Source organism: Engystomops pustulosus, chromosome 6 (genome assembly GCF_040894005.1).
Source record: "Engystomops pustulosus chromosome 6, aEngPut4.maternal, whole genome shotgun sequence".
In the NCBI taxonomy this organism is placed as follows: Eukaryota; Metazoa; Chordata; class Amphibia; order Anura; family Leptodactylidae; genus Engystomops; species Engystomops pustulosus.
In genome coordinates, this window is record NC_092416.1 from 12,667,091 (window position 1) to 12,684,146 (window position 17,056).

Consider the following 17,056-nt stretch of genomic DNA (forward strand, 5'->3'; position numbering starts at 1 on the left):
CCTCCTGTCCCCTCCATGTCTCTGATGTCCTCCTCCTGACCCCTCCATGTCTCTGATGTCCTCCCTCCTCCTGTACCCTCCATGTCTCTGATGTCCTCCCTCCTGTACCCTCCTTGTCTCTGATGTCCTCCTCCTCCTGTACCCTCCATGTCTCTGATGTCCTCCTCCTGTACCCTCCATGTCTCTGATGTCCTCCTCCTCCTGTCCCCTCCATGTCTCTGATGTCCTCCTCCTGTACCCTCCATGTCTCTGATGTCCTCCTCCTCCTGTCCCCTCCATGTCTCTGATGTCCTCCTCCTGTACCCTCCATGTCTCTGATGTCCTCCTTCTCCTGTCCCCTCCATGTCTCTGATGTCCTCCCTCCTCCTGTACCCTCCATGTCTCTGATGTCCTCCCTCCTGTACCCTCCATGTCTCTGATGTCCTCCTTCTCCTGTCCCCTCCATGTCTCTGATGTCCTCCCTCCTGACCCCTCCATGTCTCTGATGTCCTCCTCCTCCTGTCCCCTCCATGTCTCTGATGTCCTCCCTCCTGACCCCTCCATGTCTCTGATGTCCTCCTCCTCCTGTCCCCTCCATGTCTCTGATGTCCTCCCTCCTGACCCCTCCATGTTTTTGATGTCCTCCCTCCTCCTGTACCCTCCATGTCTCTGATGTCCTCCCTCCTGTACCCTCCGTGTCTCTGATGTCCTCCCTCCTCCTGTACCCTCCATGTCTCTGATGTCCTCCCTCCTCCTGTACCCTCCATGTCTCTGATGTCCTCCTCCTCCTGTCCCCTCCATGTCTCTGATGTCCTCCTCCTGACCTCTCCATGTCTCTGATGTCCTCCTCCTCCTGTACCCTCCATGTCTCTGATGTCCTCCCTCCTCCTGACCCCTCCATGTCTCTGATGTCCTCCTCCTCCTGACCCCTCCATGTCTCTGATGTCCTCCCTCCTCCTGACCCCTCCATGTCTCTGATGTCCTCCCTCCTCCTGTACCCTCCATGTCTCTGATGTCCTCCTCCTCCTGTACCCTCCATGTCTCTGATGTCCTCCCTCCTCCTGACTCCTCCATGTCTCTGATGTCCTCCCTCCTCCTGACCCCTCCATGTCTCTGATGTCCTCCCTCCTCCTGTATCCTCCATGTCTGATGTCCTCCCTCCTCCTGTACCCTCCATGTCTCTGATGTCCTCCCTCCTCCTGACCCCTCCGTGTCTCTGATGTCCTCCTCCTCCTGTACCCTCCATGTCTCTGATGTCCTCCCTCCTCCTGTACCCTCCATGTCTCTGATGTCCTCCCTCCTCCTGACCCCTCCGTGTCTCTGATGTCCTCCCTCCTGACCCCTCCATGTCTCTGATGTCCTCCCTCCTGACCCCTCCATGTCTCTGATGTCCTCCCTCCTCCTGACCCCTCCATGTCTCTGATGTCCTCCCTCCTGACCCCTCCATGTCTCTGATGTCCTCCCTCCTCCTGTACCCTCCATGTCTCTGATGTCCTCCCTCCTCCTGTACCCTCCATGTCTCTGATGTCCTCCCTCCTCCTGACCCCTCCATGTCTCTGATGTCCTCCCTCCTCCTGTACCCTCCATGTCTCTGATGTCCTCCCTCCTCCTGACCCCTCCATGTCTCTGATGTCCTCCCTCCTGTATCCTCCATGTCTGATGTCCTCCCTCCTCCTGTACCCTCCATGTCTCTGATGTCCTCCCTCCTCCTGACTCCTCCATGTCTCTGATGTCCTCCCTCCTCCTGTATCCTCCATGTCTGATGTCCTCCCTCCTCCTGTACCCTCCATGTCTCTGATGTCCTCCCTCCTCCTGTATCCTCCATGTCTGATGTCCTCCCTCCTCCTGTACCCTCCATGTCTCTGATGTCCTCCCTCCTCCTGACCCCTCCATGTCTCTGATGTCATCCTCCTCCTGACCCCTCCATGTCTCTGATGTCCTCCCTCCTCCTGTACCCTCCATGTCTCTGATGTCCTCCCTCCTCCTGACTCCTCCATGTCTCTGATGTCCTCCCTCCTCCTGACTCCTCCATGTCTGATGTCCTCCCTCCTCCTGACCCCTCCATGTCTCTGATGTCCTCCCTCCTCCTGACTCCTCCATGTCTCTGATGTCCTCCCTCCTCCTGTACCCTCCATGTCTCTGATGTCCTCCCTCCTCCTGACTCCTCCATGTCTCTGATGTCCTCCCTCCTCCTGTATCCTCCATGTCTGATGTCCTCCCTCCTCCTGACCCCTCCATGTCTCTGATGTCCTCCCTCCTCCTGACCCCTCCATGTCTCTGATGTCCTCCTCCTGTACCCTCTATGTCTCTGATGTCCTCCCTCCTCCTGACCCCTCCATGTCTCTGATGTCCTCCCTCCTCCTGTACCCTCCATGTCTCTGATGTCCTCCCTCCTCCTGTACCCTCCATGTCTCTGATGTCCTCCCTCCTCCTGTACCCTCCATGTCTCTGATGTCCTCCCTCCTCCTGTACCCTCCATGTCTCTGATGTCCTCCCTCCTCCTGACCCCTCCATGTCTCTGATGTCCTCCCTCCTCCTGACTCCTCCATGTCTCTGATGTCCTCCCTACTGTACCCTCCATGTCTCTGATGTCCTCCCTCCTCCTGTACCCTCCATGTCTCTGATGTCCTCCCTCCTCCTGACTCCTCCATGTCTCTGATGTCCTCCTCCTCCTGTACCCTCCATGTCTCTGATGTCCTCCCTCCTCCTGACTCCTCCATGTCTCTGATGTCCTCCCTTCTGTACCCTCCATGTCTCTGATGTCCTCCCTCCTCCTGTACCCTCCATGTCTCTGATGTTCTCCCTCCTCCTGACCCCTCCATGTCTCTGATGTCCTCCCTCCTCCTGTACCCTCCATGTCTCTGATGTCCTCCCTCCTCCTGTACCCTCCGTGTCTCTGATGTCCTCCCTCCTCCTGTACCCTACATGTCTCTGATGTCCTCCCTCCTGTACCCTCCATGTCTCTGATGTTCTCCCTCCTCCTGACCCCTCCATGTCTCTGATGTCCTCCCTCCTGTACCCTCCATGTCTCTGATGTCCTCCCTCCTCCTGTACCCTCCATGTCTCTGATGTCCTCCCTCCTCCTGTACCCTCCATGTCTCTGATGTCCTCCTCCTGACCCCTCCATGTCTCTGATTTCCTCCCTCCTCCTGGCAGGGGGTGCTGTCCCAATATATACAAAGTAACAAGGACAGAGATACATTTATTACACATATTATCTTCCAAATCTCCTCAATATGGTACCGACACAGACCACATCATTGGTCATGGTTCTGGGGCCTTAGATAAGTATAACCCCCATTGGGCTGAGACACTGGGTATAACTGAATTTCATAACATAGTCCAAGGTCACACATCGGGTCATGTTCACCTCATCTTGCATCCCTCGCCAGTTTCCAGGATGGGACAGGTGGCAGCATGTATGGCTTCCTTCGGGAAAACCCATATCTTATCTTCCAATCCCATCTTGCCCAGGCTCCAGTATGGGGTTTATCGTGGTATATACCGATGACCATGGTCCAACCCAATCTACCTTTCCCATCATGGCCACCATTATGACTCCTGCATGACGCTGTAGTGGTCCAAGGATGGGTCATACGGTGGTAAACTAATGTAAACATCATATCATTCTACGACCATCGTTACTCTCCACCCATCATCATCAACATTTTCCACAACACAACAAAAACACATCCACATCATAATAAATAAGACCTCAGGGTCCATACTTCGAGCTGTATATTTGGCTGTCCGAAATATGTGGATGACCCAATTTGATGCTCTGCTGGTCCATGATCCTTTGTAGACCTGGACTAGGATGGCAGATGTTCAGCCTCATCAAACAACATCTGCAGGAGTGCTGCACAGCCGTGGAGGAGAAGTAGAAGATAATCGGGTCTAGACTTGCATTGAATGTACTAAGAAGTAGAGTCTTCTCCCTCCATTTTAGGTTCTTCTTTAGGAAAAATCCAACCAAATGAGAGACATTATAAGGTGCAAAGCATATGGCAAAAACACAGAGCGTGGTAAGGACCAGGCCGATGGCTCTCTGCTTCTTGTCCTTATGGATGTGTGGAGAAGATACGAGGATCCTGATGAAGCTTCCATAGCAGAAACAGGTAATGAGAAACGGAAGGCAGAACAAGAGGAGTCCGAGCTCCAGACGAAACGGTAGGAGAACCTCCATCTGCTTCTCCGTGAAGTTATCGTAGCAGATGAACTTGTTACTACTGGCGTTGGAAGTCTGGTGGTACTCCGTGATGTAGACAATGCTACAATGGGCAAAGGAGCAGACCCAGAGGAAGCCACTGATGGCCACGGCATAGATCGGCTTACGGTAGAGTTTGTACTTGAGCGGGAAGGCAACACCAAGATATCGTTCCACACTGACCGCGGTGAGGAACAACGTGCTGGAGTAGATGGTGCTGAAGTAGAAAAGGCCACTGAGGGGACACAGGAAGGATGGCATGGACCACTTTCCTTGTAAGACCTCCGTAACTTTGAATGGGAGGAAGGCCAAGAAGGACAAGTCAGATATGGTCAAGTTGAACAACAGGATGGCGTTGGGGGTGGCCTTAATGCGTAGCTTGCGGATCAGGGCGTGAAGAGCGAGCAGGTTGGCGGGGAATCCAGTGACGATTGTTATGATGTATACAGACAGGTACATGTATCTGTCTTCCGCTGCTGGTGCCATGGTGATGTCATAATCCCTAAAAAGAAGACGAGAAGAAGAAGTAATGAGTGATGGTCAACACAACAGAAGTGGTTAGTAGACGAAAAATCCCAACCAAACGCTGATAGGCCGTGGTCAGAAGAGGCAGGTCCTCACTAACGTGACCTGAAAGTGGCTACAAATCATAGACAGTTACTCATCCAGAGCACAACGTACACCTGCACCCCTCACTCCAAGCATGCGCGTGTCCCCAAGGAGAAATCCAACATACACAATTCATCCTTCCCTCAACACATTCAGAGCTAAACAATAACCCAATGTATATGCCCACCTTTAGATCTTCTGGGTGCATTAGAGGCGTCCAGTGTCAGACAAGGGAATAATGGACCTACCAGAAGTCATGATCCTGAGGACCCACCCCTATAAAATCTTCATGTTGTATAATTCATCAATAATCTCTAATAATCCATAATGTCTGTGATTCTGTGATTGACCATAGTCAAGCGATTGCTCCATTCACTGGCAAATGGGTTTGTCTGCTGCTGGATCTTTGGGGCTAATTATAATATAAGGATTTTCTGGTGGGCCAGTCTGACCCTGGAGGCCGGTCCTCACACTGCTGTTCACTTGATTCTGGTTGAGTATTATAGCCATCATTGAACAGAGGGAAGGAGGATGTAAAACAGTTCACAGCAGTGTGAGGACATGTCCCCAGGTCAGCGATGGCCCCAGAGGTTCCTTGTGACGATGAGATGGAGATAATGGGGCAGATTTACTTACCCGGTCCATTCGCGATCCAGCGGCGCGTTCTCTGCGCTGGATTCGGGTCCGGCCTGGATTTATTAAGGCAGTTCCTCCGCCGTCCACCAGGTGGCGCTGCTGTGCTGAAGTTCCCTGGAACGCACTGGAATAAACCGAGCCCGGCTGAGTGAAGGTAAGTGCAAGCTCCGGTGGTTTTTCCTAATTTGTCGGGTTTTCGTTCGGCCACCCCCCCCCATTTCCGTTGCGTGCCTGCCGGTGGCGATGCGCCACAATCCGATTGCATGCGCAAAAAATCCCGGGGCAATACAGGGGAAATCGGCGCAAATCGGAAATATTCGGGTAACACGTCGGGAAAACGCGAATCGGGCCCTTAGTAAATGACCCCCACTGTTTTACTTGCAGTGTCGGTCCTTGCATTCTGGGCCAGAAGAACACATTGGGGGTCATTTACTAAGGGCCCGATTCGCGTTTTCCCGACGTGTTACCCGAATATTTCCGATTTGCGCCGATTGTACCTGAATTGCCCCGGGATTTTGGCGCACGCGATCGGATTGTGGCGCATCGGCGCCGGCATGCGCGCGACGGAAATCGGGGGGCGTGGCCGAACGAAAACCCGACGTATTCGGAAAAACCGCCGCATTTAAAAACCGAAAAAGTGTCGCTCAGGAAGCGCTTACCTTCACCTGGTCCGAGGTGGTGCATTCCGGCGCGTTGAGATGATTTTCAGCGCAGCAGCGCCACCTGGTGGACGGCGGAGGAACTACCTTAACAAATCCCGGCCGGACCCGAATCCTGTGCAGAGAATGCGCCGCTGGATCGCGAATGGGCCGGGTAAGTAAATGTGCCCCATTGGGGCACATTTACTTACCCGGTCCAGTCGCGATCCAGCGACGCGTTCTCTGCTCTGCATTCGGGTCCGGCCGGGATTTATGAATGTAGTTCTTCCGCCGTCCACCAGGTGGCGCTGCTGCGCTGAAAGTCATCTCATCGCGCCGGAATTCACCACCTCGGACCAAGTGAAGGTAAGCGCTCCCCAAGCGACACTTTTTCGGTTTTTAAATGCGGCGGTTTTTCCGAATACGTCGGGTTTTCGTTCGGCCACGCCCCCCGATTTCCGTCGCGCGCATGCCGGCGCCGATGCGCCACAATCCGATCGCGTGCGCCACAATCCCGGGGCAATTCAGGTACAATCGGCGCAAATCGGAAATATTCGCGTAACACGTCGGGAAAACGCGAATCGGGCCTTTAGTAAATGACCCCCATTGGGGGTCATTTACTTAGGGCCCGATTCGCGTTTTCCCAACGTGTTACCCGAATATTTCCGATTTACGCCGATTTCCCCTGTATTGCCCCAGGATTTTGGTGCACGCGATCGGATTTTGGTGCATCGGCGCCGGTATGCACGCGGCGGAAATCGGGGCCGTGGCCGAACGAAAACCCGACGGATTCGGAAAAACCGCCGCATTTAAGACAAAAAATGTGTCGCAAAAATTACACTTACCTTCAGCAGGTATAGGCCGGTGAACTTTAGTGCATTCCAGCGCGCCTCCGGGGAACTTCAGCACAGCAGCGCCACCTGGTGGACGGCGGAGGAACAACCTTAGTGAATCCCGGCCGGACCCGAATCCACCGCAGAGAACGCGCCGCTGGATAGCGAATGGACCGGGTAAGTAAATCTGCCCCAATGTATCCCTCATAGGATGGAGTTCCTTTTTAATAATGACACGATTGCATGTGAATGAGATCCTATAAAAATCTATTTCAGGCTTCTATGGTTTCCTTCCTTGGATTAAACAAGATCCTGTTCACAGGGAAACGGCTCAAGTGGTGGAGGAAGAGAAGACGACGTAGTCTCGATGCAAGTTGACCTGGAGGACTCCAGCTTGGTGCTACAGCAGTCACTAAGACTAGAGAGAAAGGTTTTTGTAGCTGCTCAATGCACAGAGCACAGAAGTGTGAGGACACTGCCCGCCGGGTCAAAAACTTAAATATTTTCCCCGTGCCTATAAGCTCAGACTGGACCTAAGGCACCGTTAGATGACAGATCTGGTGGCCATTATCAGGTCTCTGGCTGCTTCATGAGGTCAATCTTTTTGTCTAACCTCTTCGATGACCCGGTCACTATTGATTGTGGTATTCAAGAGGTAGTAGGAGCAGAAGCAGGCGGCTCCATGACCACACCTACCATGGCAGTGCCCACACCATCAGGACACGCATGTTTCTCCCTGGGAGTGTGATTTGCCCCTCTATCTGGATGAACATGTATGACCTAGGATGAGAACAGGATAAGGACTCCTCATGTGATAATGAAGTATTGATCCAGACTGATGCAGACAGGACGCTTCCTCCTGACACTCACATTATCTCATCACAGGGGGGCAGTCACTATTCTGCTGCGGAGAGGGAGGGAGCAGGACCAGAGGCTCCACCATCACAGGATCTATACCTGCTGTGTGATACCACATACTATACCATAACACACACACACACATATATTATGCTACACTGTATATATTACACTGCACTATACTGTACTACACAATACACTGCCCTATACTGTACTACACAATACACTGCCCTATACTGTACTATACATTACACTGCCCTATACTGTACTATACAATACACTGCCCTATACTGTACTATACATTACACTGCCCTATATTATATATTACTATACATTACACTGCCCTATACTGTACTATACATTACACTGCCCTATACTGTACTATACATTACACTGCCCTATACTGTACTATACATTACACTGCCCTATATTATATATTACTATACATTACACTGCCCTATACTGTACTATACATTACACTGCCCTATATTATATATTACTATACATTACACTGCCCTATACTGTACTATACATTACACTGCCCTATACTGTACTATACATTACACTGCACTATATTATATATTACTATACATAACACTGCCCTATACTGTACTATACAATACACTGCCCTATACTGTACTATACAATACACTGCCCTATACTGTACTATACATTACACTGCCCTATATTATATATTACTATACAATACACTGCCCTATACTGTACTATACATTACACTGCCCTATACTGTACTATACATTACACTGCCCTATATTATATATTACTATACAATACACTGCCCTATACTGTACTATACAATACACTGCCCTATACTGTACTACACAATACACTGCCCTATACTGTACTATACATTACACTGCCCTATACTGTACTATACATTACACTGCCCTATATTATATATTACTATACATTACACTGCCCTATACTGTACTATACATTACACTGCCCTATATTATATATTACTATACATTACACTGCCCTATACTGTACTATACATTACACTGCCCTATATTATATATTACTATACATTACACTGCCCTATACTGTACTATACATTACACTGCCCTATACTGTACTATACATTACACTGCACTATATTATATATTACTATACATAACACTGCCCTATACTGTACTATACATTACACTGCCCTATACTGTACTATACATTACACTGCCCTATATTATATATTACTATACATTACACTGCCCTATACTGTACTATACATTACACTGCCCTATACTGTACTATACATTACACTGCCCTATATTATATATTACTATACATTACACTGCCCTATACTGTACTATACATTACACTGCCCTATATTATATATTACTATACATTACACTGCCCTATACTGTACTATACATTACACTGCCCTATACTGTACTATACATTACACTGCCCTATACTGTACTATACATTACACTGCCCTATATTATATATTACTACACAATACACTGCCCTATACTGTACTATACATTACACTGCCCTATATTATATATTACTATACAATACACTGCCCTATACTGTACTATACAATACACTGCCCTATACTGTACTATACATTACACTGCCCTATATTATATATTACTACACAATACACTGTCCTATACTGTACTATACATTACACTGCCCTATACTGTACTATACATTACACTGCCCTATACTGTACTATACATTACACTGCCCTATATTATATATTACTACACAATACACTGCCCTATACTGTACTATACATTACACTGCCCTATATTATATATTACTATACAATACACTGCCCTATACTGTACTATACAATACACTGCCCTATATTATATATTACTATACAATACACTGCCCTATACTGTACTATACATTACACTGCCCTATACTGTACTATACATTACACTGCCCTATACTGTACTACACAATACACTGCCCTATACTGTACTATACAATACACTGCCCTATACTGTACTATACATTACACTGCCCTATATTATATATTACTACACAATACACTGTCCTATACTGTACTATACATTACACTGCCCTATACTGTACTATACATTACACTGCCCTATATTATATATTACTATACAATACACTGCCCTATACTGTACTATACATTACACTGCCCTATACTGTACTATACATTACACTGCCCTATATTATATATTACTATACATTACACTGCCCTATACTGTACTATACATTACACTGCCCTATACTGTACTATACATTACACTGCCCTATACTGTACTATACATTACACTGCCCTATATTATATATTACTACACAATACACTGCCCTATACTGTACTATACATTACACTGCCCTATATTATATATTACTATACAATACACTGCCCTATACTGTACTATACAATACACTGCCCTATATTATATATTACTACACAATACACTGCCCTATACTGTACTATACAATACACTGCCCTATACTGTACTATACATTACACTGCCCTATATTATATATTACTACACAATACACTGTCCTATACTGTACTATACATTACACTGCCCTATACTGTACTATACATTACACTGCCCTATATTATATATTACTATACAATACACTGCCCTATACTGTACTATACATTACACTGCCCTATACTGTACTATACATTACACTGCCCTATATTATATATTACTACACAATACACTGCCCTATACTGTACTATACATTACACTGCCCTATATTATATATTACTATACATTACACTGCCCTATACTGTACTATACATTACACTGCCCTATACTGTACTATACATTACACTGCCCTATATTATATATTACTATACATTACACTGCCCTATACTGTACTATACAATACACTGCCCTATACTGTACTATACATTACACTGCCCTATATTATATATTACTATACATTACACTGCCCTATACTGTACTATACATTACACTGCCCTATACTGTACTATACATTACACTGCACTATATTATATATTACTATACATTACACTGCCCTATACTGTACTATACATTACACTGCCCTATATTATATATTACTATACATTACACTGCCCTATACTGTACTATACATTACACTGCCCTATATTATATATTACTACACAATACACTGCCCTATACTGTACTATACATTACACTGCCCTATATTATATATTACTATACAATACACTGCCCTATACTGTACTATACATTACACTGCCCTATACTGTACTATACATTACACTGCCCTATACTGTACTACACAATACACTGCCCTATACTGTACTATACATTACACTGCCCTATACTGTACTATACATTACACTGCCCTATATTATATATTACTATACATTACACTGCCCTATACTGTACTATACATTACACTGCCCTATACTGTACTATACATTACACTGCCCTATACTGTACTATACATTACACTGCCCTATATTATATATTACTACACAATACACTGTCCTATACTGTACTATACATTACACTGCCCTATACTGTACTATACATTACACTGCCCTATATTATATATTACTATACAATACACTGCCCTATACTGTACTATACATTACACTGCCCTATACTGTACTATACATTACACTGCCCTATACTGTACTATACATTACACTGCCCTATATTATATATTACTATACATTACACTGCCCTATACTGTACTATACATTACACTGCCCTATACTGTACTATACATTACACTGCCCTATACTGTACTACACAATACACTGCCCTATATTATATATTACTATACATTACACTGCCCTATACTGTACTATACATTACACTGCCCTATACTGTACTATACATTACACTGCCCTATACTGTACTACACAATACACTGCCCTATACTGTACTATACATTACACTGCCCTATATTATATATTACTATACATTACACTGCCCTATACTGTACTATACATTACACTGCCCTATATTATATATTACTATACATTACACTGCCCTATACTGTACTATACATTACACTGCCCTATATTATATATTACTATACAATACACTGCCCTATACTGTACTATACATTACACTGCCCTATACTGTACTATACATTACACTGCCCTATACTGTACTACACAATACACTGCCCTATACTGTACTATACATTACACTGCCCTATACTGTACTATACATTACACTGCCCTATATTATATATTACTATACATTACACTGCCCTATACTGTACTATACATTACACTGCCCTATACTGTACTATACATTACACTGCCCTATACTGTACTATACAATACACTGCCCTATACTGTACTATACATTACACTGCCCTATATTATATATTACTACACAATACACTGCCCTATACTGTACTATACATTACACTGCCCTATACTGTACTATACATTACACTGCCCTATATTATATATTACTATACATTACACTGCCCTATATTATATATTACTATACATTACACTGCCCTATACTGTACTATACATTACACTGCCCTATACTGTACTATACATTACACTGCCCTATACTGTACTATACATTACACTGCCCTATACTGTACTATACAATACACTGCCCTATACTGTACTATACATTACACTGCCCTATACTGTACTATACATTACACTGCCCTATATTATATATTACTATACATTACACTGCCCTATACTGTACTATACAATACACTGCCCTATACTGTACTATACAATACACTGCCCTATACTGTACTATACATTACACTGCCCTATATTATATATTACTATACATTACACTGCCCTATACTGTACTATACATTACACTGCCCTATACTGTACTATACATTACACTGCACTATATTATATATTACTATACATTACACTGCCCTATACTGTACTACACAATACACTGCCCTATACTGTTCCGCTTTACCAGCAGCATGTAAAGCTACAGGTCTGCTCAGCGCTATAACACCTGCCATCGGTTCTGGTCGCTTTGCCGGTGGCATTTAAAAGGTTAACACATGCGATTGGTGCCTGGACTGATCACAGGTGTTTCCAGTGGGGTTGAGGCCGGATGTAAAACTTTTGGCTGAAGTTTAGGTCTGCTTATCGCTAACCTATAACCTCGGATATCACTTGTAGCAGGTCCGTACAATACCGTCATATACAGGGGGGACGGAAAGTATTCAGACCCCTTTACATTTTTCACTCTTTGTTTCTTTGCAGCCAATTAATAAGATCAAAAAAGTTATTTTGTGCCCTCTGCCCCCATAGTAATGTGCCCTCTGCCCCCCCCCCCCCAGTAATGTGCCCTCTGCCCCCCAGTAATGTGCCCTCTGCCCCCCAGTAACGTGCGCTCTGCCCCCCAGTAATGTGCCCTCTGCCCCCCCCTCAGTAATGTGCCCTCTGCCCCCCAGTAACGTGCCCTCTGCCCCCCAGTAACGTGCGCTCTGCCCCCCAGTAACGTGCGCTCTGCCCCCCAGTAATGTGCCCCCTGCTCCCCAGTAATGTGCCCTCTGCCCCCCAATAATGTGCCCTCTGCCCCCAGTAATGTGCCGTCTACCCCCCAGTAATGTGCCCTCTGCCCCCCCGTAATGTGCCCTCTGCCTCCCAGTAATGTGCCCTCTGCCTCCCAGTAATGTGCCCTCTGCTCCCCCTAGTAATGTGCCCTCTGCTCCCCCTAGTAATGTGCCCTCTGCGCCCCCAGTAATGTGCCCTCTGCCCCCCAGTAATGTGCCCTCTGCCTCCCCCAGTAATGTGCCCTCTGCCCCCCCCAGTAATGTGCCCTCTGCCCCCTCCCAGTAATGTGCACTGTGCCCCCCAGTAATGTGCACTCTGCCCCCCTTGTAATGTGCCCTCTGCCCCCAGTAATGTGCCCTCTGCCCCCAGTAATGTGCCCTCTGCTCCCATCTTGACAGAAAAAAAATTTAAATATAGATATTTTTGCTAATTTATTAACAAAAAGAAAAACTGAAATATCACATGGTCATAAGTATTCAGCCCCTTTTCTGTCACTCTCATATGTAACTCACATGCTGTCCATTTCCTGCTGATCCTCCTTGAGATGTTCAGAGTCCAGCTGTATTTAATTAGACTGATTGAACTTGATTAGCAAAGGCGCACACCTGTCTATATAAGAGCTCAGAGCTTACAGTACGTGTCAGACCTCATGAGAATCATGAGGTCTAAGGAACTGCCCAAGGAACTTAGAGACAGAATTGTGGAAAAGCAGAGATCGGGCCAAGGTTACAAAAGAATTTCTGCAGCCCTAAAAGTTCCTGGGAGCACAGTGGCCTCCATAATCCTTAAATGGAAGAAGTTTGGGACGTCCACAACATTTTCTTGACCCAACCATCCGGCCAAACTAAGCAATCGTGGGAGAAGAGCGTTGTGAGAGGTAAAAAAGACACCAAGGATCCCTATGGCTGAGCTTCTCCTCAGTGCAAGACATATGGAAGCCACGTACAGAGTGCAAAACTTGAATTTTAATCACCTGCCAAATACAATCCCAGCAGTGACACATGGTGGGGGCAGTATCAGGCTATGGGTGTGGGGGGAAGGACCACTGGGGTTAATGGAAGGAAAGATGAATGCGGCCAAGTACAGAGATATCCTGGGTGAGAACCTCTTCTGGATGCTCTGGACCTCAGACTGGGCTGAACCTTCCAACAAGACAATGACCCCAAGCCCAGAGCTAATAACACAGCAGAGGCTTCAGAACATCTCTGTGACCATTCCTGACCGGCCCTGCCAGAGCCTGGACCTAAACCCAATGGAGAATCTCTGGAGAGACAGAGGATCCCCAAATCCAGGGGTAAGGAATATGTAGCATCTTCCCTGGCTGCACCAGCTCCAAAACTGCTTCTACTCAGCAAGATGTCAAGATGGGAGCAGAGGGCACATTACTGGGGAGCAGAGGGGACATCATTGGGGGGGCAGAGTGCACATTACTGGAGGGCAGAGGGCACATTACTGGAGGGCAGAGGGCACATTACTGGAGGGCAGAGGGGACATCATTGGGGGGGCAGAGTGCACATTACTGGAGGGCAGAGGGCACATTACTGGAGGGCAGAGGGCACATTACTGGAGGGCAGAGGGGACATCATTGGGGGGGCAGAGTGCACATTACTGAGGGACAGAGGGCACATTACTGGAGGGCAGAGGGCACATTACTGGAGGGCAGAGGGCACATTACTGGGGGGGGGAAAGTGCACATTACTGGGGGGGCAGGGTGTACATTACTGGGGGGGGGCAGAGTGCACATTAATGGGGGGGCAGAGGGGACATCATTGGGGGGGCAGAGTGCAGATTACTGGGGGGCAGAGGGCACATTACTGGAGGGCAGAGGGCACATTACTGAGGGCAGAGGGCACATTACTGGGGGTGCAGAGCGTACATTACTGGGGGGGGCATAGTGCACATTACTGGGGGGGCAGGGTGTACATTACTGGGGGTCAGAGGGCACATTACTGGAGGGCAGAGGGCACATTACTGAGGGCAGAGGGCACATTACTGGGGGTGCAGAGCGTACATTACTGGGGGGGGCATAGTGCACATTACTGGGGGGCAGAGTGCACATTATTGGGGGGCAGAGTGCACATTATTGGGGGGCAGAGTGCACATTATTTGGGGGGGCGCAGAGGGCACATTACTGGGGGGGGCAGAGGGCACATTACTGGGGGGTAGAGTGCACATTACTGGGGGGGCAGAGAGCACATTACTGGGGGGCAGAGGGCACACTACTTGGGGACAGAGGGCACATTACTGGGGGGCAGAGGGCACTTTACTGGGGGGGCAGAGGGCACATTACTGGGGAGCAGAGGGCACATTACTGGGGAGCAGAGGGGACATTACTGGGGGGGGGCAGAGGGCACATTACTGGGGGGCAGTGTGCACATTACTGGGGGGCAGAGGGCACATTACTGGGGAGCAGAGGGCACATTACTGGGGGAAGAGGGCACATTACTGGAGGGCAGAGGGGACATCATTGGGGGGGCAGAGTGCACATTACTGAGGGACAGAGGGCACATTACTGGAGGGCAGAGGGCACATTACTGGAGGGCAGAGGGCACATTACTGGGGGGGGGAAAGTGCACATTACTGGGGGGGCAGGGTGTACATTACTGGGGGGGGGCAGAGTGCACATTAATGGGGGGGCAGAGGGGACATCATTGGGGGGGCAGAGTGCAGATTACTGGGGGGCAGAGGGCACATTACTGGAGGGCAGAGGGCACATTACTGAGGGCAGAGGGCACATTACTGGGGGTGCAGAGCGTACATTACTGGGGGGGGCATAGTGCACATTACTGGGGGGGCAGGGTGTACATTACTGGGGGTCAGAGGGCACATTACTGGAGGGCAGAGGGCACATTAATGAGGGCATAGTGCACATTACTGGGGGTGCAGAGCGTACATTACTGAGGGGGGCATAGTGCACATTACTGGGGGGCAGAGTGCACATTATTGGGGGGCAGAGTGCACATTATTGGGGGGCAGAGTGCACATTATTTGGGGGGGCGCAGAGGGCACATTACTGGGGGGGGCAGAGGGCACATTACTGGGGGGTAGAGTGCACATTACTGGGGGGGCAGAGAGCACATTACTGGGGGGCAGAGGGCACACTACTGGGGGACAGAGGGCACATTACTGGGGGGCAGAGGGCACTTTACTAGGGGGGCAGAGGGCACATTACTGGGGAGCAGAGGGCACATTACTGGGGAGCAGAGGGGACATTACTGGGGGGGGGCAGAGGGCACATTACTGGGGGGCAGTGTGCACATTACTGGGGGGCAGAGGGCACATTACTGGGGAGCAGAGGGCACATTACTGGGGGAAGAGTGCACATTCCTGGGGGGGTTGAGGGCACATTACTGGGTGGCAGAGTGCACATTACTGGGGAGCAGAGGGCACATTACTGGGGAGCAGAGGGCACATTACTGGGGGGGGCAGAGGGCACATTACTGGGGAGCAGAGGGCACATTACTGGGGGAGCAGAGGGCGTATTACTGGGGGAGCAGAGGGCACATTACTGGGGAGCAGAGGGCACATTACTGGGGGAGCAGAGGGCACATTACTGGGGGAGCAGAGGGCACATTACTGGGGGAGCAGAGGGCACATTACTGGGGGGGGCAGAGGGCACATTACTGGGGGGCAGTGTGCACATTACTGGGGGACAGAGGGCACATTACTAGGGAGCAGAGGGCACATTACTGGGGGGGGCAGAGGGCACATTACTGGGGGGGCAGAGGGCACATTACTGGGGGACAGAGGGCACATTACTGGGGAGCAGAGGGCACATTACTGGGGGGGGCAGAGGGCACATTAC

At 48.4% G+C, this 17,056-nt stretch overlaps 1 protein-coding gene across 1 annotated transcript in view; it reads right to left on the reverse strand.

Annotated features, from left to right (window-relative positions):
- Positions 1–3,175: 3,175 nt before the first annotated feature.
- LOC140065386 (free fatty acid receptor 2-like) overlaps positions 3,176–17,056 on the reverse strand; it is a 39,584-nt gene continuing 25,703 nt past the window's right edge. The window contains exon 2 of the mRNA XM_072112986.1: positions 3,176–4,688. Within this exon, the coding sequence (XP_071969087.1) occupies positions 3,695–4,672 (978 nt within the window). The 5' untranslated portion in view covers positions 4,673–4,688 and the 3' untranslated portion in view covers positions 3,176–3,694. The remainder of the gene's footprint in view (positions 4,689–17,056) is intronic.